The 16,607-nt window shown below is 37.3% G+C and overlaps 4 protein-coding genes across 4 annotated transcripts; all 4 read left to right on the forward strand.

Annotated features, from left to right (window-relative positions):
- Positions 1-3,033: 3,033 nt before the first annotated feature.
- On the forward strand, positions 3,034-9,247 carry LOC114168287 (beta-galactosidase 8-like). The gene is made up of 19 exons (XM_028053040.1): positions 3,034-3,696; positions 3,802-3,897; positions 4,175-4,287; positions 4,364-4,430; positions 4,510-4,602; positions 4,724-4,867; positions 5,062-5,150; positions 5,290-5,395; positions 5,484-5,571; positions 5,732-5,850; positions 6,014-6,172; positions 6,322-6,524; positions 6,615-6,703; positions 7,322-7,431; positions 7,548-7,661; positions 7,776-7,877; positions 8,110-8,321; positions 8,410-8,746; positions 8,860-9,247. Exons 1-19 carry the CDS (start codon positions 3,532-3,534, stop codon positions 8,965-8,967), a joined length of 2,514 nt encoding a protein of 837 aa, XP_027908841.1. The 5' UTR covers positions 3,034-3,531; the 3' UTR covers positions 8,968-9,247.
- A 432-nt stretch (positions 9,248-9,679) lies between these two features.
- Positions 9,680-10,783, forward strand: LOC114169101 (fasciclin-like arabinogalactan protein 12). The gene has a single exon (XM_028054124.1). It carries the CDS (start codon positions 9,753-9,755, stop codon positions 10,626-10,628), a length of 876 nt encoding a protein of 291 aa, XP_027909925.1. The 5' UTR covers positions 9,680-9,752; the 3' UTR covers positions 10,629-10,783.
- Positions 10,784-13,344: 2,561 nt separating this feature from the next.
- LOC114170090 (fasciclin-like arabinogalactan protein 12) lies at positions 13,345-14,352 on the forward strand. Its single transcript, XM_028055572.1, has one exon. The coding sequence runs from the start codon at positions 13,401-13,403 to the stop codon at positions 14,229-14,231; it is 831 nt and encodes a 276-aa protein (XP_027911373.1). The 5' UTR covers positions 13,345-13,400; the 3' UTR covers positions 14,232-14,352.
- A 1,135-nt stretch (positions 14,353-15,487) lies between these two features.
- On the forward strand, positions 15,488-16,607 carry LOC114169014 (fasciclin-like arabinogalactan protein 11). The gene has a single exon (XM_028054023.1). It carries the CDS (start codon positions 15,576-15,578, stop codon positions 16,425-16,427), a length of 852 nt encoding a protein of 283 aa, XP_027909824.1. The 5' UTR covers positions 15,488-15,575; the 3' UTR covers positions 16,428-16,607.

Raw genomic sequence — 16,607 nt, forward strand, 5'->3', positions numbered from 1 at the left:
AGATCATGGTTTTGTTAATAATGCTATGAATTACTCTAAGAAAGACATAAATGTATGGCATTACAGACTTGGACACCCATGTAATAGTGTGCTAAGACAAATTTGTAGAACTTTTCCTTATGTTCGTGATTCTTGTAACAACATATGTGACATATGCCATTACTCGAAGCAACATAAATTGCCCTTTCCTCACAGTATTACCATTTCTGATAATTGTTTTGATTTAATTCATGTTGATATATGGGGTCCTATTTCCATTCCTTCCATACATGGGCATAAATACTTTCTTACTGTTGTTGATGACTTATCTAGACATACTTGGGTTTTCCTCATGCATTCTAAAGGAGAAACCAGAAGCCTTTTATTGAATTTTGTTATATACATTAAAAATCAGTTTAAGAAGGATATAAAAATCATCAGATCTGACAATGGCCCTGAATTTGAGTATGATGATCTTTATAATAAATATGGTATTATTCACCAAAAGAGTTGTGTTCATACTCCTCAGCAGAACTCTGTAGTTGAAAGAAAACATCAACATATTTTAAATGTTACTAGAAGCCTGCTATTTCAGTCTAATATACCTAAATGCTATTGGTCTTATGCTGTTAATCATGCTGTTCATATAATAAACAGAATACCCTCTGCTGTTTTAAAAAATAAATCCCCATATGAAATGCTTTATTCAAAATCTCCCACTTATCTTGATCTGAAAACCTTTGGTTGCTTAAGTTTTGCTTCTACCCCTGACATAAATAGAAACAAACTTGATCCTAGGGCAAGAAAATGTGTTTTTATTGGCTTTAAAAATGGAATAAAAGGATACATTCTGCTTGACTTAAAATCTAGAGAGATCTTTATAAGTAGAAATGTCTTGTTCTATGAAACCATTTTCCCTTGCAGTTCCACTGAAACCATCATTGCTGAAAGAAATAATCACATGAATCAGGATTTTAGTTTCTTAAATGACTCTCATATCAACATTAGGGAGAACCATATTGCTCTTAACGATCCTACAGGAGAAATTCAAGAAAATGATAGCACTATTGATGATGAAGAAGACAGGACAACTGACAGCTCCAATTTACAGCAGACAGAACCTGAACAGATTGTGAATCAACCTGCCCAAGATCATGACAACCAAGAAAATACAGCATATGAACAAGATGACACAGAAGACAACATTCAGGATTTGAGAAGATCCAGGAGAGACAGAAAAATTCCTCATTATCTGAAGGACTACCAGGTTAATGGTTCCTTAACTATCAATAACTCTTGTCAACCTAAATACAGTAACAAAATAAAGGCCAACTATAAAACTGCTTATCCCATTGATTCTGTCGTTTCTTATGATGGTTTATCAAAGGAGCATCTTCACTACACTCTCGCCATCACTGCCAACCACGAACCACAGTCCTATACTGAAGCTAGCAAAACTAAAGAATGGAGGGATGCTATGAACAAGGAAATACAAGCTCTTGAAAACAACAAAACCTGGTATCTCACCAATCTCCCAAATGGAAAGAAGCCCATAGGTTGCAAATGGGTTTTCAAGACCAAGTATAAATCTGATGGAAGTATAGAAAGGCATAAGGCTAGGTTGGTTGCGAAAGGATATTCCCAACAAGAGGGAATAGACTACTTTGACACTTTCTCCCCTGTGGCTAAACTCACAACTGTCAGAATCATTTTAGCCTTAGCAGCTGCCAAGGATTGGTACCTATATCAGCTTGATGTTGATAACGCTTTTTTACATGGAGATTTAAATGAAGAAGTCTACATGACACCTCCACCAGGACTGAAACTTCCCAAACAAGGACAAGTCTGCCGTCTAACTAAATCTCTATATGGCCTAAAGCAGGCCAGCCGTCAGTGGTTTGCTAAGCTTTCCTCTTTTCTCTTAGAACTCGGTTTTATTCAATCCACTTCTGACTACTCCCTTTTCATACATAAAACTGCTAGTACTTTCACTGCCTTACTTGTGTATGTAGATGACATTATATTAGCAGGGAATTCTATGGAGATTATCAATAAGACCAAAGGTACTCTGCATCAGACCTTCAGAATCAAGGATTTAGGGAAACTAAAATATTTTTTGGGTTTTGAGATTTCAAGGACCAAGAGAGGGATCCATATGTGCCAAAGAAAGTATGCCTTGGACATACTAAGTGAAACTGGAATGACTAACAGCAAGCCTTGCCAAACCCCCCTCATGAATGACACAAAGCCTCTTTTCGCAACTAATAATACCTCCTACAATGCTGATTCCTATAGGCGATTGATAGGGAAACTTCTCTATCTCACCAACTCCAGACCTGACATCAATTACTCTGTGCATCTTCTCAGTCAGTTTGTACAGGCACCCACTGTTTGCCACAACCAAGCTGCCCATCATATCCTAAGATACATCAAGGCTGATCCTGGTCGAGGACTGTTTTTTCCTAAAGACACTGATCTACAAATAAAAGGCTTCAGTGACTCTGATTGGGCCACATGCCCTGAAACAAGACGCAGTGTCACTGGTTATTGTGTGTTCCTGGGAGAGTCCCTCATCTCATGGAAATCCAAGAAACAGAGTACTGTTTCCCGATCATCTTCTGAAGCTGAGTACAGGGCTCTCGCGACTACATCATGTGAGATTCAGTGGATTAGCTATATTCTTCATGACCTCTGCATTCAACTTGATCTGCCCCCAGTTCTCTATTGTGATAATCAGGCCGCCAGACATATCGCTCAGAATCCCTCTTTCCACGAACGAACGAAGCACATTGACATTGACTGTCATGTGATTCGCGAACGCCTCCAGAACAACCTCTTTCGTCTTCTCCCTATCAGCTCCAATAACCAGCTTGCCGACATCTTTACGAAAGCGCTCCACCGTACCAACTTCAAGCTCAATGTTCACAAGCTTGGGATGTTGAGCATCCACCATCCAGCTTGAGGGGAGGATATTGAAACCCTAACCCTTAGGGTTTTTCCCGTTTTCCCCCTTTTCTTATAACTGATTACTGATTTAATCAGTAATCTAGGGTTTTCATTGTACCCCTGTTTTTCCCCTCTTTCTATAAAACCCGATTGGGTTTTTCCCCTTTTGTATGAACAGAGAAATAAAAACAATAACAGAAACAGTTCTTACCTTTCTCTTGCTTCTCCCACGAGCTTGGCTCTGCACCTCACTGCAGATCCCCTTTCTCTCTTCACCATTCTTCGTTTTCTCTTCCAATCTCTCTCTTCTACGTTCTCTACCATGGCCACTGTCTTTTCCTTCGCAAATATGACAGAGAGAGTGGTTGTGGTACTGCTTTAAAGGTGTTCATGAGGAAAGAAAAAGGTTATTGAGTTTGAGTCTCGCTTCTCTTTCTGGAAAGAAGTGCTATAAATGACAGTGGAATGAGTATAATCTGTGTTGATTCTTAAGCCCGTTTTGTTTTAGCACTTGTTTTTCTTCAAGTACTAGAGCATAACGCAAAGAGGGTATCATTCATCTGTTGCTTTTGTTTGTTCTTTTTGCTCTAACAATTCCAGAAGGCAATGAGAGCATCACAGACTCTGTTTCTTTTACTTTGGTTCTTCTGCATTTATGCTCCTACTTCGTTTTCCACAAATGTCACTTACGACCATAGAGCATTGGTCATTGATGGCAAGCGCCGAGTCTTGGTTTCTGGTTCTATTCATTACCCTCGTAGCACTCCAGAGGTTCTCTTCATTACCCTCTTTCTCTGTCTGTGTTTGTTACATGTGACCATTTTTTCCTTTGTTTTTGAAGTTGGAGTTAAAAGGGGTGGTGTTTGTTTGTTGCAGATGTGGCCAGACATCATTCAAAAGTCCAAAGATGGAGGACTTGATGTGATTGAGACTTATGTTTTCTGGAACTTACACGAACCAGTTCGAGGCCAGGTCCTCTTCTTTCTAGTTCTGTTAAAGTTATTATTACTATTACCATTCTTCTATAGTTTCTGTTGTTCATTGCTACTTGCATTGTGTTCATTTTTCAAACTTTCTCAGTAATCAAACCTGAAAATAAGTATATGCAGCTTTGGAAAGTAAATGATCACTGCTTCTCATATTTTTCTGAGTTAATAAGAACAATGAGATAGAGGGTATTTCTTAATATCAATCAGAAGCTTAAATTTGTGAATAAATCAATGAAAGAATGTGTGCTTTGGCTTGGCAGTATAATTTTGAAGGTAGGGCAGATTTGGTTAAATTTGTGAAGACAGTAGCAGCAGCAGGCCTATATGTGCATCTCCGGATTGGTCCATACGCATGTGCTGAATGGAACTACGGGTAAAATATGATCTTTGTATGTATTTTTTCACAAAGAAGTTGATATCTGATCATGGCCTTTAACTTTTCTGAGCAGTGGTTTCCCTCTTTGGCTACATTTTATTCCGGGAATTCAGTTCCGAACTGATAACAAACCATTTGAGGTTATAATTCCTTTCCTTTCTCCGTGTCTTATCTTGCTAAATCTTCTTCTGCTATCATGTGAAATTGAATTGTTTTCAGGAAGAAATGAAGCGATTCACAGCTAAGATTGTAGATATGATGAAGCAGGAGAATCTCTATATGTCACAGGGAGGACCTATTATTTTGTCTCAGGTTTTTCTTAAATTTTACTGAAAACATTTTTCTTATCCAAATGTCGAAGCATGATAAACAGACAGTTCTGAATTTCTATTAGCATAGTGCCAACTTTTAAATGTGAAAATGCTATGAACAGATTGAAAATGAGTATGGGAACATTGATGATCATTATGGTCCAGCTGGTAAATCCTACATCAGATGGGCAGCATCAATGGCAACATCTCTTGATACAGGGGTTCCTTGGGTAATGTGCCAACAGCTAGATGCTCCTGATCCAATTGTAAGTTTTCTTCTTTAAGCCATCTACAATTATGCAGAACAGTCTATGTTTTAGCTTTCTTCTAGTGTTATATAGTTGTATTACACCATTATCTGTTTTCTTGATTCCTGAATTGAGCAATCGTACTATGTTGCTGTCAACTATTATCCAAAACCATTATTAACCTCACATTTTGTCATATCAACTACTCTCAGATTAACACGTGCAATGGATTTTACTGTGATCAATTCAAACCGAATTCTAAGGCAAAACCAAAAATATGGACTGAGGGTTATACTGGATGGTTAGTGTCCTTTTCTGTATACATCATTAGTCACTTGAAAATAATACTCAAAATATGATCTGACTGATAGTATCTCCATTCACATTCAACTCTAATTTTGTTTTTCTTCTAACCTATCGAAATTTACAAAAAACTGTAGGTTTCTTGCATTTGGTGATGCTTTACCTCACAGACCTGTGGAAGATCTTGCATTTGCTGTGGCACGCTTTTTCCAACGAGGGGGAACTTTCAACAATTACTATATGGTAATGCAACCTTAAATGATGTTGAAGGCTTTTTTAACTTTAAGCTATTGTAGATAATTAGGAACTTTTTTGGTTGCTTCCGAAACAGTACCATGGAGGGACAAACTTTGGCCGGGCTTCTGGTGGGCCTTTTGTTGCTAGTAGTTATGATTATGATGCACCAATTGATGAGTATGGTATGGAATTTTTGCAACCTTTATATTTCATATTTATTGTCTACTCTGTAGAATTATATAAACTAGTCAACATTGCTTCCATATGCAGTCAACAAGAAAAATAATCAAACTTGTATCATGACAAGAAATTCACATTTTATATCTGAACTGCATGATTCAGGAATTATTAGACAGCCTAAGTGGGGCCACCTTAAAGATTTGCATAAGGCCATAAAACTTTGTGAAGAAGTACTGACAGCTACTGATCCAACAATTACATCTCTTGGACCAAATATAGAGGTAATAAGTAGTCCTTTCAGAATTAGGCCACAATTTCTGGATTATCCTAGTGATCTAAATGTTGGGTAAATGGATATAATGAATGTCAAACTCAGAATTCAGAATCAGTTATCCCAAATGGATAGTTTAGTTACATCTCTTAACATATACTATTCAAATCCAGGTTGCAGTTTACAAGAAAGGAGCTCTATGTTCTGCTTTCCTTGCCAACATTGCCACATCTGATGCAAAAGTGACATTCAATGGAAATTCATATCACTTGCCTGCATGGTCTGTCAGCATCTTACCAGACTGCAAGAATGTAGTGCTCAATACTGCAAAGGTTTGCCTTATCCGCTTTAAGATCAACATATATAGTTCAATTGAACAAAGTTACTTTCAGAATGCATGTGATTGATCTATCTACACTTTAGACCTTTTCTTTCATTTTCTAGTGCATGAAGTTGCATAACTAGTTATTTGTGATTACAGATTAATTCTGCATCTGTGATTTCAAGCTTTACAACTGAATCTTTAAAAGAAGAGGTTGGCTTGTTGGATGATTCTTACTCGGGATGGAGTTGGATTGGTGAACCAATTGGCATTTCAAAGGCTGATTCATTCTCAAAATTTGGGTTACTGGAGCAAATAAATACAACTGCTGATAGAAGTGATTACTTGTGGTACTCATTAAGGTATATAATATATCTTCTAGGTGGAGAAGCTGTCTTCTGACTTGAAATTTTCTGTCCCATAGTAATGCTTTTCATGGTTTTTTTCTGCAGCATTGATCTTGATACTGGTACTCAAGCTGTCCTTCACATTAAATCCCTTGGTCATGCTCTTTGCGCTTTCATAAATGGGAAACTTGCAGGTATATTAAATTTAAATCTTGTTCCACCCACCCTTCTTGAAGTCAAAGCTTCTCCTTTAGAAAATGCTTTAAAATGAGGTAAACTTATGTATTCTGGTATCTCTATCTTCCTAGTATGTGTGGTTGCAGATCCAAAAACTTCACACAAGTTCGCATTCTTAAACATTTAAATGTATACTGAGTAGATGTAATAACTCATGTTCTGTTGAGTAATGTGTTGTTACAAGTGTTTAATGGAAATTTATGCTTATTAAAGAGTCTATTAAGAGTATTTAGTGGTATTTATGTCACTCTTTATATGTTTAACTGTTAGAGAGTATTGTTACGGAATTCTAAGAGTTATTTCAGTCTATAAAATACACTTAATGTATTAAAAAATGTAAGCAAAGGAAAAAAGAAAAAAGGAAGAAGAAAGAATATAGAAAGAAATACAATTAAAACATATAGGCCATTTCAATCGCCAAATTATCTTCCTTTTGTTCTGATTTTTAACTGCACAATTTTGCTTCCTCTGGACTACCTTCAACATTGATGTTCACTCATCTGTGGACATTATGGAATATTTCATTATCTATCAATGATGACACTCATCTGTGACATTATGGAGAACTTTTTCAGGGAGTGGAAAGGGAAACCATGAGAAAGCCAACTTCAAAGTAGACATCCCCATCACTCTAGTGGCTGGGAAGAACACAATTGATCTCCTGAGTTTAACTGTGGGACTTCAGGTTCGTCTTTTCTTCTTGTAATATATTGATCTGTTAATCCTCCCCGTATTATTTCACTTTATCACTAAACCAATTTTCATCGCCACATTAACTAATGCAAACCTTATGCGCATCAGAACTATGGAGCTTTTTTTGACACATGGGGTGCAGGGATCACTGGTCCTGTGATATTGAAAGGTTTGAAAAATGGAAGCTCCCTTGATCTTTCCTCCCATATGTGGAAATATCAGGTTAGTCTCATGCCCCAGCCTAACTAAAGCCAGTTTTTTTTTTTTTTTTTCTCATTTTGAGGTTTTGGTTGGACCCATATATAGAATAGACTGTCCATAATTTTGTGAATTCAGATTGGTCTTAAAGGTGAAGATTTAGGTCCATCTGGTGGCAGTTCTGGACAGTGGAATTCACAGTCTACCCTACCTGTACACCAACCCTTGATTTGGTACAAGGTAATCTTTAACAGAATATATAATCAAGAAGTTAATTATCCTTATAACTGCATAAGAAGACAAAGTCTCTTTACTTTGCTCCAATTTGTTTCCCTTTGTTATGGATTGTCTAATTTCATGTTTACTTTTGCATCTGATATCTTCACAGTCACACACTTATAGAAAATTAAGGCAATGCTACTATAGGACAAATGATTTTGCTGCTAGCTAATGTATTAATGGATTCTATTAGACAAACTTTGTTGCTCCCTCTGGTAGCAATCCAGTTGCAATTGACTTCACGGGGATGGGAAAAGGTGAGGCTTGGGTGAATGGACAGAGCATTGGGCGATACTGGCCTACGTATGCCTCTCCAAGTGGTGGTTGTACTGATTCCTGCAATTATAGAGGGTCCTATCAAGCATCCAAATGTCTCCAGAACTGTGGAAAGCCATCACAGACATTGTAAGTGCTACATATTCTGCATGAGAAGTTGAAACTTGAAAGTAAGTTGAAATCATGCTAGATACTTATTTAGTAACTAATCCTGCAGATACCATGTACCTCGATCATGGTTACGACCTGAAGGCAACACACTTGTTTTGTTTGAGGAAAGTGGAGGCAACCCTAAGCAAATCACTTTTGCTACAAAACAGATAGGAAGCGTGTGTTCTCATGTATCTGAGTCTCACCCTCCACCTGTAGACTTATGGAGTTCAGATGCAGAATCAGGAAGGAAAGTAGGGCCTGTACTGTCACTGGAATGCCCTTATCCTAATCAGGTGATCTCTTCCATTAAATTTGCTAGTTTTGGAACACCTCAGGGGACTTGTGGGAACTTCAAACATGGACGCTGCAGCAGCAATAAGGCTCTATCCATTGTGCAGAAGGTGTTATCATGCTTTGTCATTAAACAAGAAGTTCATATATGTCTTTTTTGTGGCTAATTTTATTTTATCTTTTCAATTGGATTATACTTACTCTAAGGAGCTTCTGTTAACAGGGCTGCATTGGATCAAGCAGTTGTAGAATTGAACTATCAATTAATACATTCGGAGATCCATGTAAAGGAGTAGCAAAGAGTTTAGCTGTTGAAGCTTCTTGTGCATAAACTTGTTGCTTCAAGCCCATTTATTATCTTGGACTTTGCTGAATAGCACTCTGCTGCACTTTCCCAAGTCTCAGACACTCGTTGAAGATGATTCCTCATTGGCCAATGTAAAAAGGCCTTCTGCTAGTAAACTAGGAAAAACGTGTCAAACAAAAACAGTGTATTCATAGTTTTATGAAAGAGGAAACTCTTAACTTAAGAATGATCTGTATAGTCTTATTTTTTACTTGTGAGGGGCAATAAGGCTATTTCTCGTAAAAGAAGTTGGATTGATTAAGTTTGAATGAAAAGTTTCCCAAAATAAAACATTTGCGTGTGTCTGTCTCTATTGGTTGAACCGTTTGATCAAGCACTCTTTCTTTCACCCTATAAATCCTCAGAAAAAAAAAAAAAAAAAAACACTGTTTAATTACAATGCTCTCAGCAAAAAACAAAAAAACACAAAAACAAAATACTATTGACGAAATCAATTGATTTCGATGGCAGAATGGTGTAGCATTCAATCCTTAAAATGCATTATGCTTAATACATCAGTAGATAGTTGATGCAAAATCTAAATATCCTTTTCTAGCTAACAACTGTGTGTATGCTCACAAATCACAATTTAAGTTTGAAACAAAACCTTCCACCTACCTATCATGGTCTCTCACTCCCACACTCGCTCTATAAAAGCCATCTCCACCATATCATCAATGCATCAAGTTCTCATTCCCAATAAAAATCCTACCACTTGCATTCTTTCCTCTGGTCTAGCATCGTACCCTTCAATCCTCAAAACTAAAACCATGATGAAAAAGCAATGTGTTTTGTCTTTCTCAGTAGCACTCTTAATTTCATTTTTGTATTCCAGCACCACTTTAGCCCAATTATCACCAGCTTCTGCCCCTCTCAAACCAGCACAACCTACACCTACCCCACCAGCTGAAGCTCCTAAACAACCATTGGTTCCCTCATTGCCAGACTCACCAAGTGATTCCACTCCTGACACTTCAGCAGTTGACATTGTTGGAATCCTGAGGCAGGCTAAGTCATTCAACATCCTTATCAGACTCATGAAAACCACCCAATTGATCAACCAACTCAATGCACAACTCCTCACTACTAAATCAGGTGGCATCACCATTCTAGCACCTGATGACAGTTCCTTCTCCGAACTCAAACCAGGCTTCCTCAACTCTCTCTCTGATGGCCAAAAGCTCGAGCTCTTACAGTTCCATGTTCTTTCGGAGTATGTGTCTAGCTCCAACTTTGATACCCTGACCAACCCTGTGAGAACACTTGCAGGGGCTAAACCTGGAAAGGTGGAACTGAATGTGATAAGTTACGGAGGGAGTGTGAACATCTCAACGGGTGAGGTTAACACCACCATCACTGGCATTGTATACACAGATAAGCATCTTGCTATTTATAAGGTAGGGAAGGTTCTTCTTCCTATGGACTTCTTTGTTGTTGCTAAGGCACCTGCAAAGGCGCCCTCTTTGGCACCAGAATCTTCGGCAAAGGCGCCTAAAGCAGATAAGGAGAAGTCTCTGTCCCCAGATTCCTCAGAATCATCTGAGATTAATTCCACCAACGGTACCTCTGGCACTGTGAAAATCAGCCATGGAAAGTTTTTGTCCCTTGTCCTTGGACTTGTTCTCCTGATTGCATTGTTATCATAAACCAAATAGCTTTTGCAGAATTTACCAGATTTCATTGTAGTATGTCTTTCATGTTGAAGAATGTAATGTTTTGTGATTGCGAGAAAGGAGTGAATGTGAGAATTTATCAGAGTGATTTTTTCCTCTATTAATTTAAGTGTTGTGCTTTTAATTTATGGTTTCTTAAATAATGCTTACAAGCTTTCCTAACAGAAACTTTGTCCCATAAGCCTCTAATTTTTGTTAAACATAGATTCGCATTTAAAGTTAATTTTCCTTTCAATAAAGACACATGTTAATTACTAAAGACCAAACTCATACTCAATAACTTCAACCATTAACAGAATTCGAATAAAACTAATGGAATTAAAAAATTTGTATGAAGATGTTATGTTATTGTTTTTTTTATTGTACTATAAACCAAATATTTAATACTTATCGTACCGAACTAACTACTTATCCAATATTTATTTAAAAGGTTAGAGAATGAGTAGTTGTAAAGTTTGGTAACTAAGGGTCTGTTCTCTGGAGTGAATGTCAGTGTTCAACGGAATAAGGAAGCGCATATTCATTTTGAAATTGTGTTTCATTGCACTGATTAGGACCGATAAACGAGGGTTGATTTGAGGGATGCACAAATTTTTTCATCCACGATAGAAGCAGAAGATTAGCGAGTATTATTAAAGACTTTACTATCTTGCTCTCGTTTCTTTGGTTGTTTGGTTTTTTGAAGCAAAAGGTCATCCGTGAGGTGAGTTACTGTGATTGTTGAGTGCGGAGGGGAAGGAAGATGAGGTTCTTTGGGGTGTGGTGGTGGTCGTGAGAGGTGTTGCGGTGGTGGCATGAGTGGTGTTGGAGGTGTTGCAGGGGTGGTGAAGGGGGAATGGGATGGCACCGGTGTGACAGGTATTGCAAGGGTGGTGATGGGGAGTGGGATGGCACCGGTGTGATAGGTGTTAGGGGTGGTGAGGGAACTCGGATGGCACCGGTGTGGCAGGTCTTGCAGGGGTGGTGAGGGTGACTGGGATGGCACCGATGTGGCACCGGTGTTGTGAATTTCAGAGAAAGGGATGACACCGGTTACGTAATCGGTGCTTTGTTTTTAAAGGGGACGACACCGGTTACGACACCGGTGTCATGGTTATATTTTTTTTTGACCTTTTTCTTGACTTTTTTGACTTTTTTTTTTAATTTTTTTAACTTTATTTAACTTTAGTTTAAAATTTAATTATATATTTTTTTTAAAATTTAATTGTATAATTTTTTTTACATTCATAAAAATTTAATTTTTTTATTTTAAAATTTTATATAAATTTAATATTTTTTTAATTCGTATTAATTAATTATAATTATTTTTATAACATCAAATTACAAAATCATTCTTTTTTTTTCATCAAGGGTATTTTGGTAATTTTCTAATTCTATCTATTTTTACAATTTATTTTATTTATCACATCAATCAAATCTTTCACTAATTTTCATAAAATTTATCTCCAAATCTACTCACTTTACCCTCTAAATCCACTCAAAAAAACACAAAAATTCATCCACCTAAATCTACACAAATTCATCTTTACACTCTCCTCCATATCCATCCTATCAAAGGAAGACACCCTAAAGGAGGTGGGGAAAGAAGATATGCCTCATTGCCCATTTTTCCCAAGAATATTGAATTTTTATCTTCCGATACTCTTGATTAAATTTTACATTTAACAGGGTAACTTGATTCACACCAAATTGTGATTTGTTAAGCATGCAGTAAAATGGTTTTGATCCATGATTTAGGATCCCTCACTAGTTTAATTTTGTTTCTTTACGGGGAAGGATTTATGCACCCTCTTAAAAGATAATAATATTTTGATTTTTTTAGTAAAGTGATGGATTAAAAGTGAATAAAAATAGTAAGTCAAAATATCAGTATTCTAAAAAAAAAATTAACAATGTAAGCTTTACACAAATTCGAAGGATAATTTATTTGCACCATGGAGAAGTAAGTTCAATAACATTAATTATTAATTTAAATTGTCTTTAACTTTTACTTTTTAGCAAGTAAGACTATCGAGTATACTAGAATAATAATATTATACTTGTACGTGACATTGGTTAGAGAACTTAATTTAGAATCCCAACATAAAGTTAACCTACAATACAACAAGGAAAATTAAACATTAAACCGAAACATATGAGTGCTTGGGACATTTTTTTCTATTTTGACGAGGCTTCAAGCTCTGTTCCAATACAACATAATAAGCAATGTGGACCAAAGTACAGGATTTACGTTTTTAGTTTTTTATATCATACAGTTAAAGAGTATGCCAGATCTCACTATCTCACACCTAATACAAGTTCCATGCACAATCAAACCCCTGTCAGTGATCAAGACAATGACTATCCATTTTTATTGATGTAAATACTCAACTAGTACACAGTGTCGCCATGCATCCAAATCCAACTCATGTATGGTGACAACCTATGAATTATGACGTGAAAGTAAAATAGTTGCAGATGTTCACATACCAGCAAATACTTCCTTTCTTCCACTTCTCAATTCCAACTCAGAACAACTTCTCCATCTCTCACCTTGATGCACCAACTTTCCATGATAGGTAACTGAAAATTGTTTACAGAGCGATGTTTAATCTTTCTGACACACACACCTTGTACACATCATTCTTCCTCTGCCACATTATATAACGGAAGCGACTTCTTCCATTTTCCTCACATCAAAAACAGACAACAGAAGTAACACATTACAGTCTGTAGTGTTCAAAACAATCACTATAACACAAAAACATGATGCAACATTCTCTCTTCTTATGTGCCTCACTTGTACTTGTGATAGTCACCACATCAGCTCAACCATCACCCGCAACAGGACCACAATCACCATTGGCATCTCCATCGGGAATGAATACTGTTCCATTGGTACCAGTGTCTCCCAACGCTGCTCCTTCACCCGCCACCCCAAAAGCTTCTACCATTGACATTGCTCAAATACTGAGTAAGGCCAAAAGATTTTCCGTTCTGATTCGGCTTTTGAAGACGACCCAGTTGATCAACCAACTCAACTCTCAACTCCTCACATCGGGTTCCGGGGGATTGACCATTTTGTCCCCACCTGACAGTGCCTTTTCAAAGCTAAAAGGAGGGTTCTTGAACTCACTCGACGATAGGCAAAAGGTGGAACTTTTACAATTCCACACTCTTTCTTCCTTCATCTCAATCTCCAACTTCGACACTCTCACCAACCCCGTTCAGACCCAAGCCGGTGATGACCCCCAGAGGCTGCAACTTAACATCACCACTTACGGTGGCAGCCACGTGAGCATGAGCACCGGTGCCGTCAATGCCACCATTACAGGCACCGTGTATGCAGACAACAAGCTTGCTATTTATGAGGTGGACAAGGTGCTTCTTCCACTTGACGTGCTTCTTCCTAAACCTAATAAGGCTCCGGCACCGAAATCATCTGCAGACAAAAGTGGTGATACTAACAAAAATATGGATGATGACAGCGGTGTTCCGGTGGAGGCTTCTGGTGGTTGCATGAACTTCAACAGCGTACTTGTAAAGTGGATGTCTTTTGTTGTTGGGGTTGCTTTCATGGGTGGAGCCATGATATGACATGATATGCATGTTGAAGGCAAGAAGAAAATGATGATCTACTTATATTTATCTTGGTTGTAGTGTATGTGGTTTTGTATGCATTTTGGTTCAATTATATATGAATAGTTTTTTCTTTTAATACTCTATTGCACAAGAGTTAAGACCATAACTTATTGTCATCTCATTTTTTAACTGGTATTCCCAGTTAAAAAAAATTAAAAAAATTATTGAAAATCACTAGAGAACACATTAAAAAGTATTATGAAGAGGACACTTTTTACACATTCTATTTTTTTTTTTTAATTTTCTTAACAGGTGCTTAAGCAAACTTATTATTAAATTCTATATTGAGTAGCTTTTTTATTTGAATATTTAATGTAGTATGATTTATATACTTAGGTCTATCTAGATTTGTTATGAATAATTTCTTTTTATTAAAAACTCAAAATTTCATTGAGGTTCTACTGGGTTTCCTATTATTTTAAAAGAATCAACACTTAACTGATATAAACTTGAATACAAAAGATTAACTGATATGTGTGTGACAAAGTTACTAAGTTTTTGTCCAATAACATCAATCAATTCAACTGCTCAAAGTCAATTACTGCATACTATGGCAATTACATATACACTTCAATCATAATTGAAAAAAAAAGTTAGACTTATTTATTAACACAAGGATCTTGGTGAGGAATATTTCATCTAACTTTAGACCTCACAGACGGATTTTGAAATATCTCTAATAAATAAAAAATGATAGCCTGATTATCTCTGTTAGTGCTAGATTTTTCCTCTCCAGCAGATTTTCGAATTGTTGGAGGATCTAATAGAACACATTTGGTGGGAGGAAAATGCATAGAATGAGAAAAGATAAACAGATGAAAAGTGTAAAGAGAGAAACATATAAATACAAATATAAGTCATTTAATTTAAGAACAAATGAAGTGGAGGGAGATATGAAAAAGGGAGAAAAAGTAATCTAAATGAAGAGAATATTATCATAATTAATTAAAAAAAAAAACTCTCAATATTCATCAATTGGTGGTAAAAAGTATCTTTCCTCGCACTTTCACACTTTCAACAACAAATAATTTGTATGTAGGGCATACATACAATCTCAGCAAGCTTCTTGTTACTTTCCCACTAAACAAACATACTCCATGACTGTTGGGATGTCACTCCACAGCTATCAAATTTCACCAACCTATCATTTCCTTGCCCTCTAATCTCTATATAAACCCTCTCCTTCACAAATCCAACATATCAGACAAAAACTTGAACAATCATTAACACAAATCATTCACATTCTTCCACAGACACAATCATCAAAGCCATCAACAGGCTCCAATTAGCAACTGGAAGATGAAACAAGCAACCCTTTTCACCTTATCTCTCTTCCTACTCTTATGCTCTACCAGTTTGGCCATTTCACCTGCACCTGCAGCAGCACCAAAAGCACCTGCAGCAAAAACTCCCCATACCCCAAAGGCTTCAGCACCGTCACCAAAACCATTAGTCCCAACATTACCTCAGTCCCCAGATTCCCCTGACTCTGTCCCTGATGACATCACCAGAATCCTTAAAAAGGCCAAAATGTTCTCAACCCTGATTCGCCTCCTCAAAACCACAGAAATCATGAACAACATCAACTCACAGCTCATAACAGCAAAGAGTGGGGGCATAACCATTCTTGCACCAGATGATTCTGCCTTTTCCAACCTCAAAGCTGGCTTCCTCAACTCCCTCAACGAAGGCCAGAAAATCGAACTTGTGCAGTTCCACATATTGCCAGAGTTTGTGTCAAGCTCAAACTTTGATTCTCTGAGCAACCCTGTGCAGACAGTGGCTGGCAAAGACCCTGTAAGGCTTCCACTGAACGTGAATGCATTAGGTAACAGTGTCAACATTTCAACTGGGGTCGTCAATGCCACCGTTTTGGGTGTAGTCTACTCCGATAACAAACTTGGGATTTATCACGTCGACAAGGTGCTTCTTCCTCTTGATTTCTTTGCAACCAATAAGGCTCCAGCGTTGGCTCCAACAACTCTTGCAAAGGCTCCCAAAGCCGCTAAGGAAAACTCTTCTGAGGACGATCAGGATGAAACAAATCAGGATCATAATAAATCGGGAGCAGTGAATTTGATGAGCATTGGTGGAACAAAGTTTATGGCACTTGGCATAGCTTTGATGGCAGTGGCAACCATGTGGTGTTGATGATCCATTTAGCTGCTGGTGTTCCTGTTTTCTATGTCAAACACGGTGTTAAAGTTTTTCTCTTTGCTTCCTTCGTTCAAATTTTGCTGTCTTTTTCTGGTATCTCGTGTATTGGTGTAATGGAAAGGGAAAGAATCCTTCAATTGTTCTGTTGCTGATAAACCACAACCATTCCTAAAA

The sequence above is a fragment of the Vigna unguiculata genome, chromosome 11 (assembly GCF_004118075.2).
Source record: "Vigna unguiculata cultivar IT97K-499-35 chromosome 11, ASM411807v1, whole genome shotgun sequence".
Lineage (NCBI taxonomy): Eukaryota > Viridiplantae > Streptophyta > Magnoliopsida > Fabales > Fabaceae > Vigna > Vigna unguiculata.

Excerpts from the sequence above, each read along its gene's own strand:
- LOC114168287 (XM_028053040.1), top strand. The coding sequence starts at position 3,532 with ATGAGAGCATCACAGACTCTGTTTCTTTTACTTTGGTTCTTCTGCATT. Across the intron at positions 5,151-5,289 it reads ACTGAGGGTTATACTGGATG|GTTTCTTGCATTTGGTGATG; the intron begins GTTAGTGTCCTT and ends AAAAAACTGTAG. Across the intron at positions 6,173-6,321 it reads TAGTGCTCAATACTGCAAAG|ATTAATTCTGCATCTGTGAT; the intron begins GTTTGCCTTATC and ends TTGTGATTACAG.
- LOC114169101 (XM_028054124.1), top strand. The coding sequence starts at position 9,753 with ATGATGAAAAAGCAATGTGTTTTGTCTTTCTCAGTAGCACTCTTAATT.
- LOC114170090 (XM_028055572.1), top strand. The coding sequence starts at position 13,401 with ATGATGCAACATTCTCTCTTCTTATGTGCCTCACTTGTACTTGTGATA.
- LOC114169014 (XM_028054023.1), top strand. The coding sequence starts at position 15,576 with ATGAAACAAGCAACCCTTTTCACCTTATCTCTCTTCCTACTCTTATGC.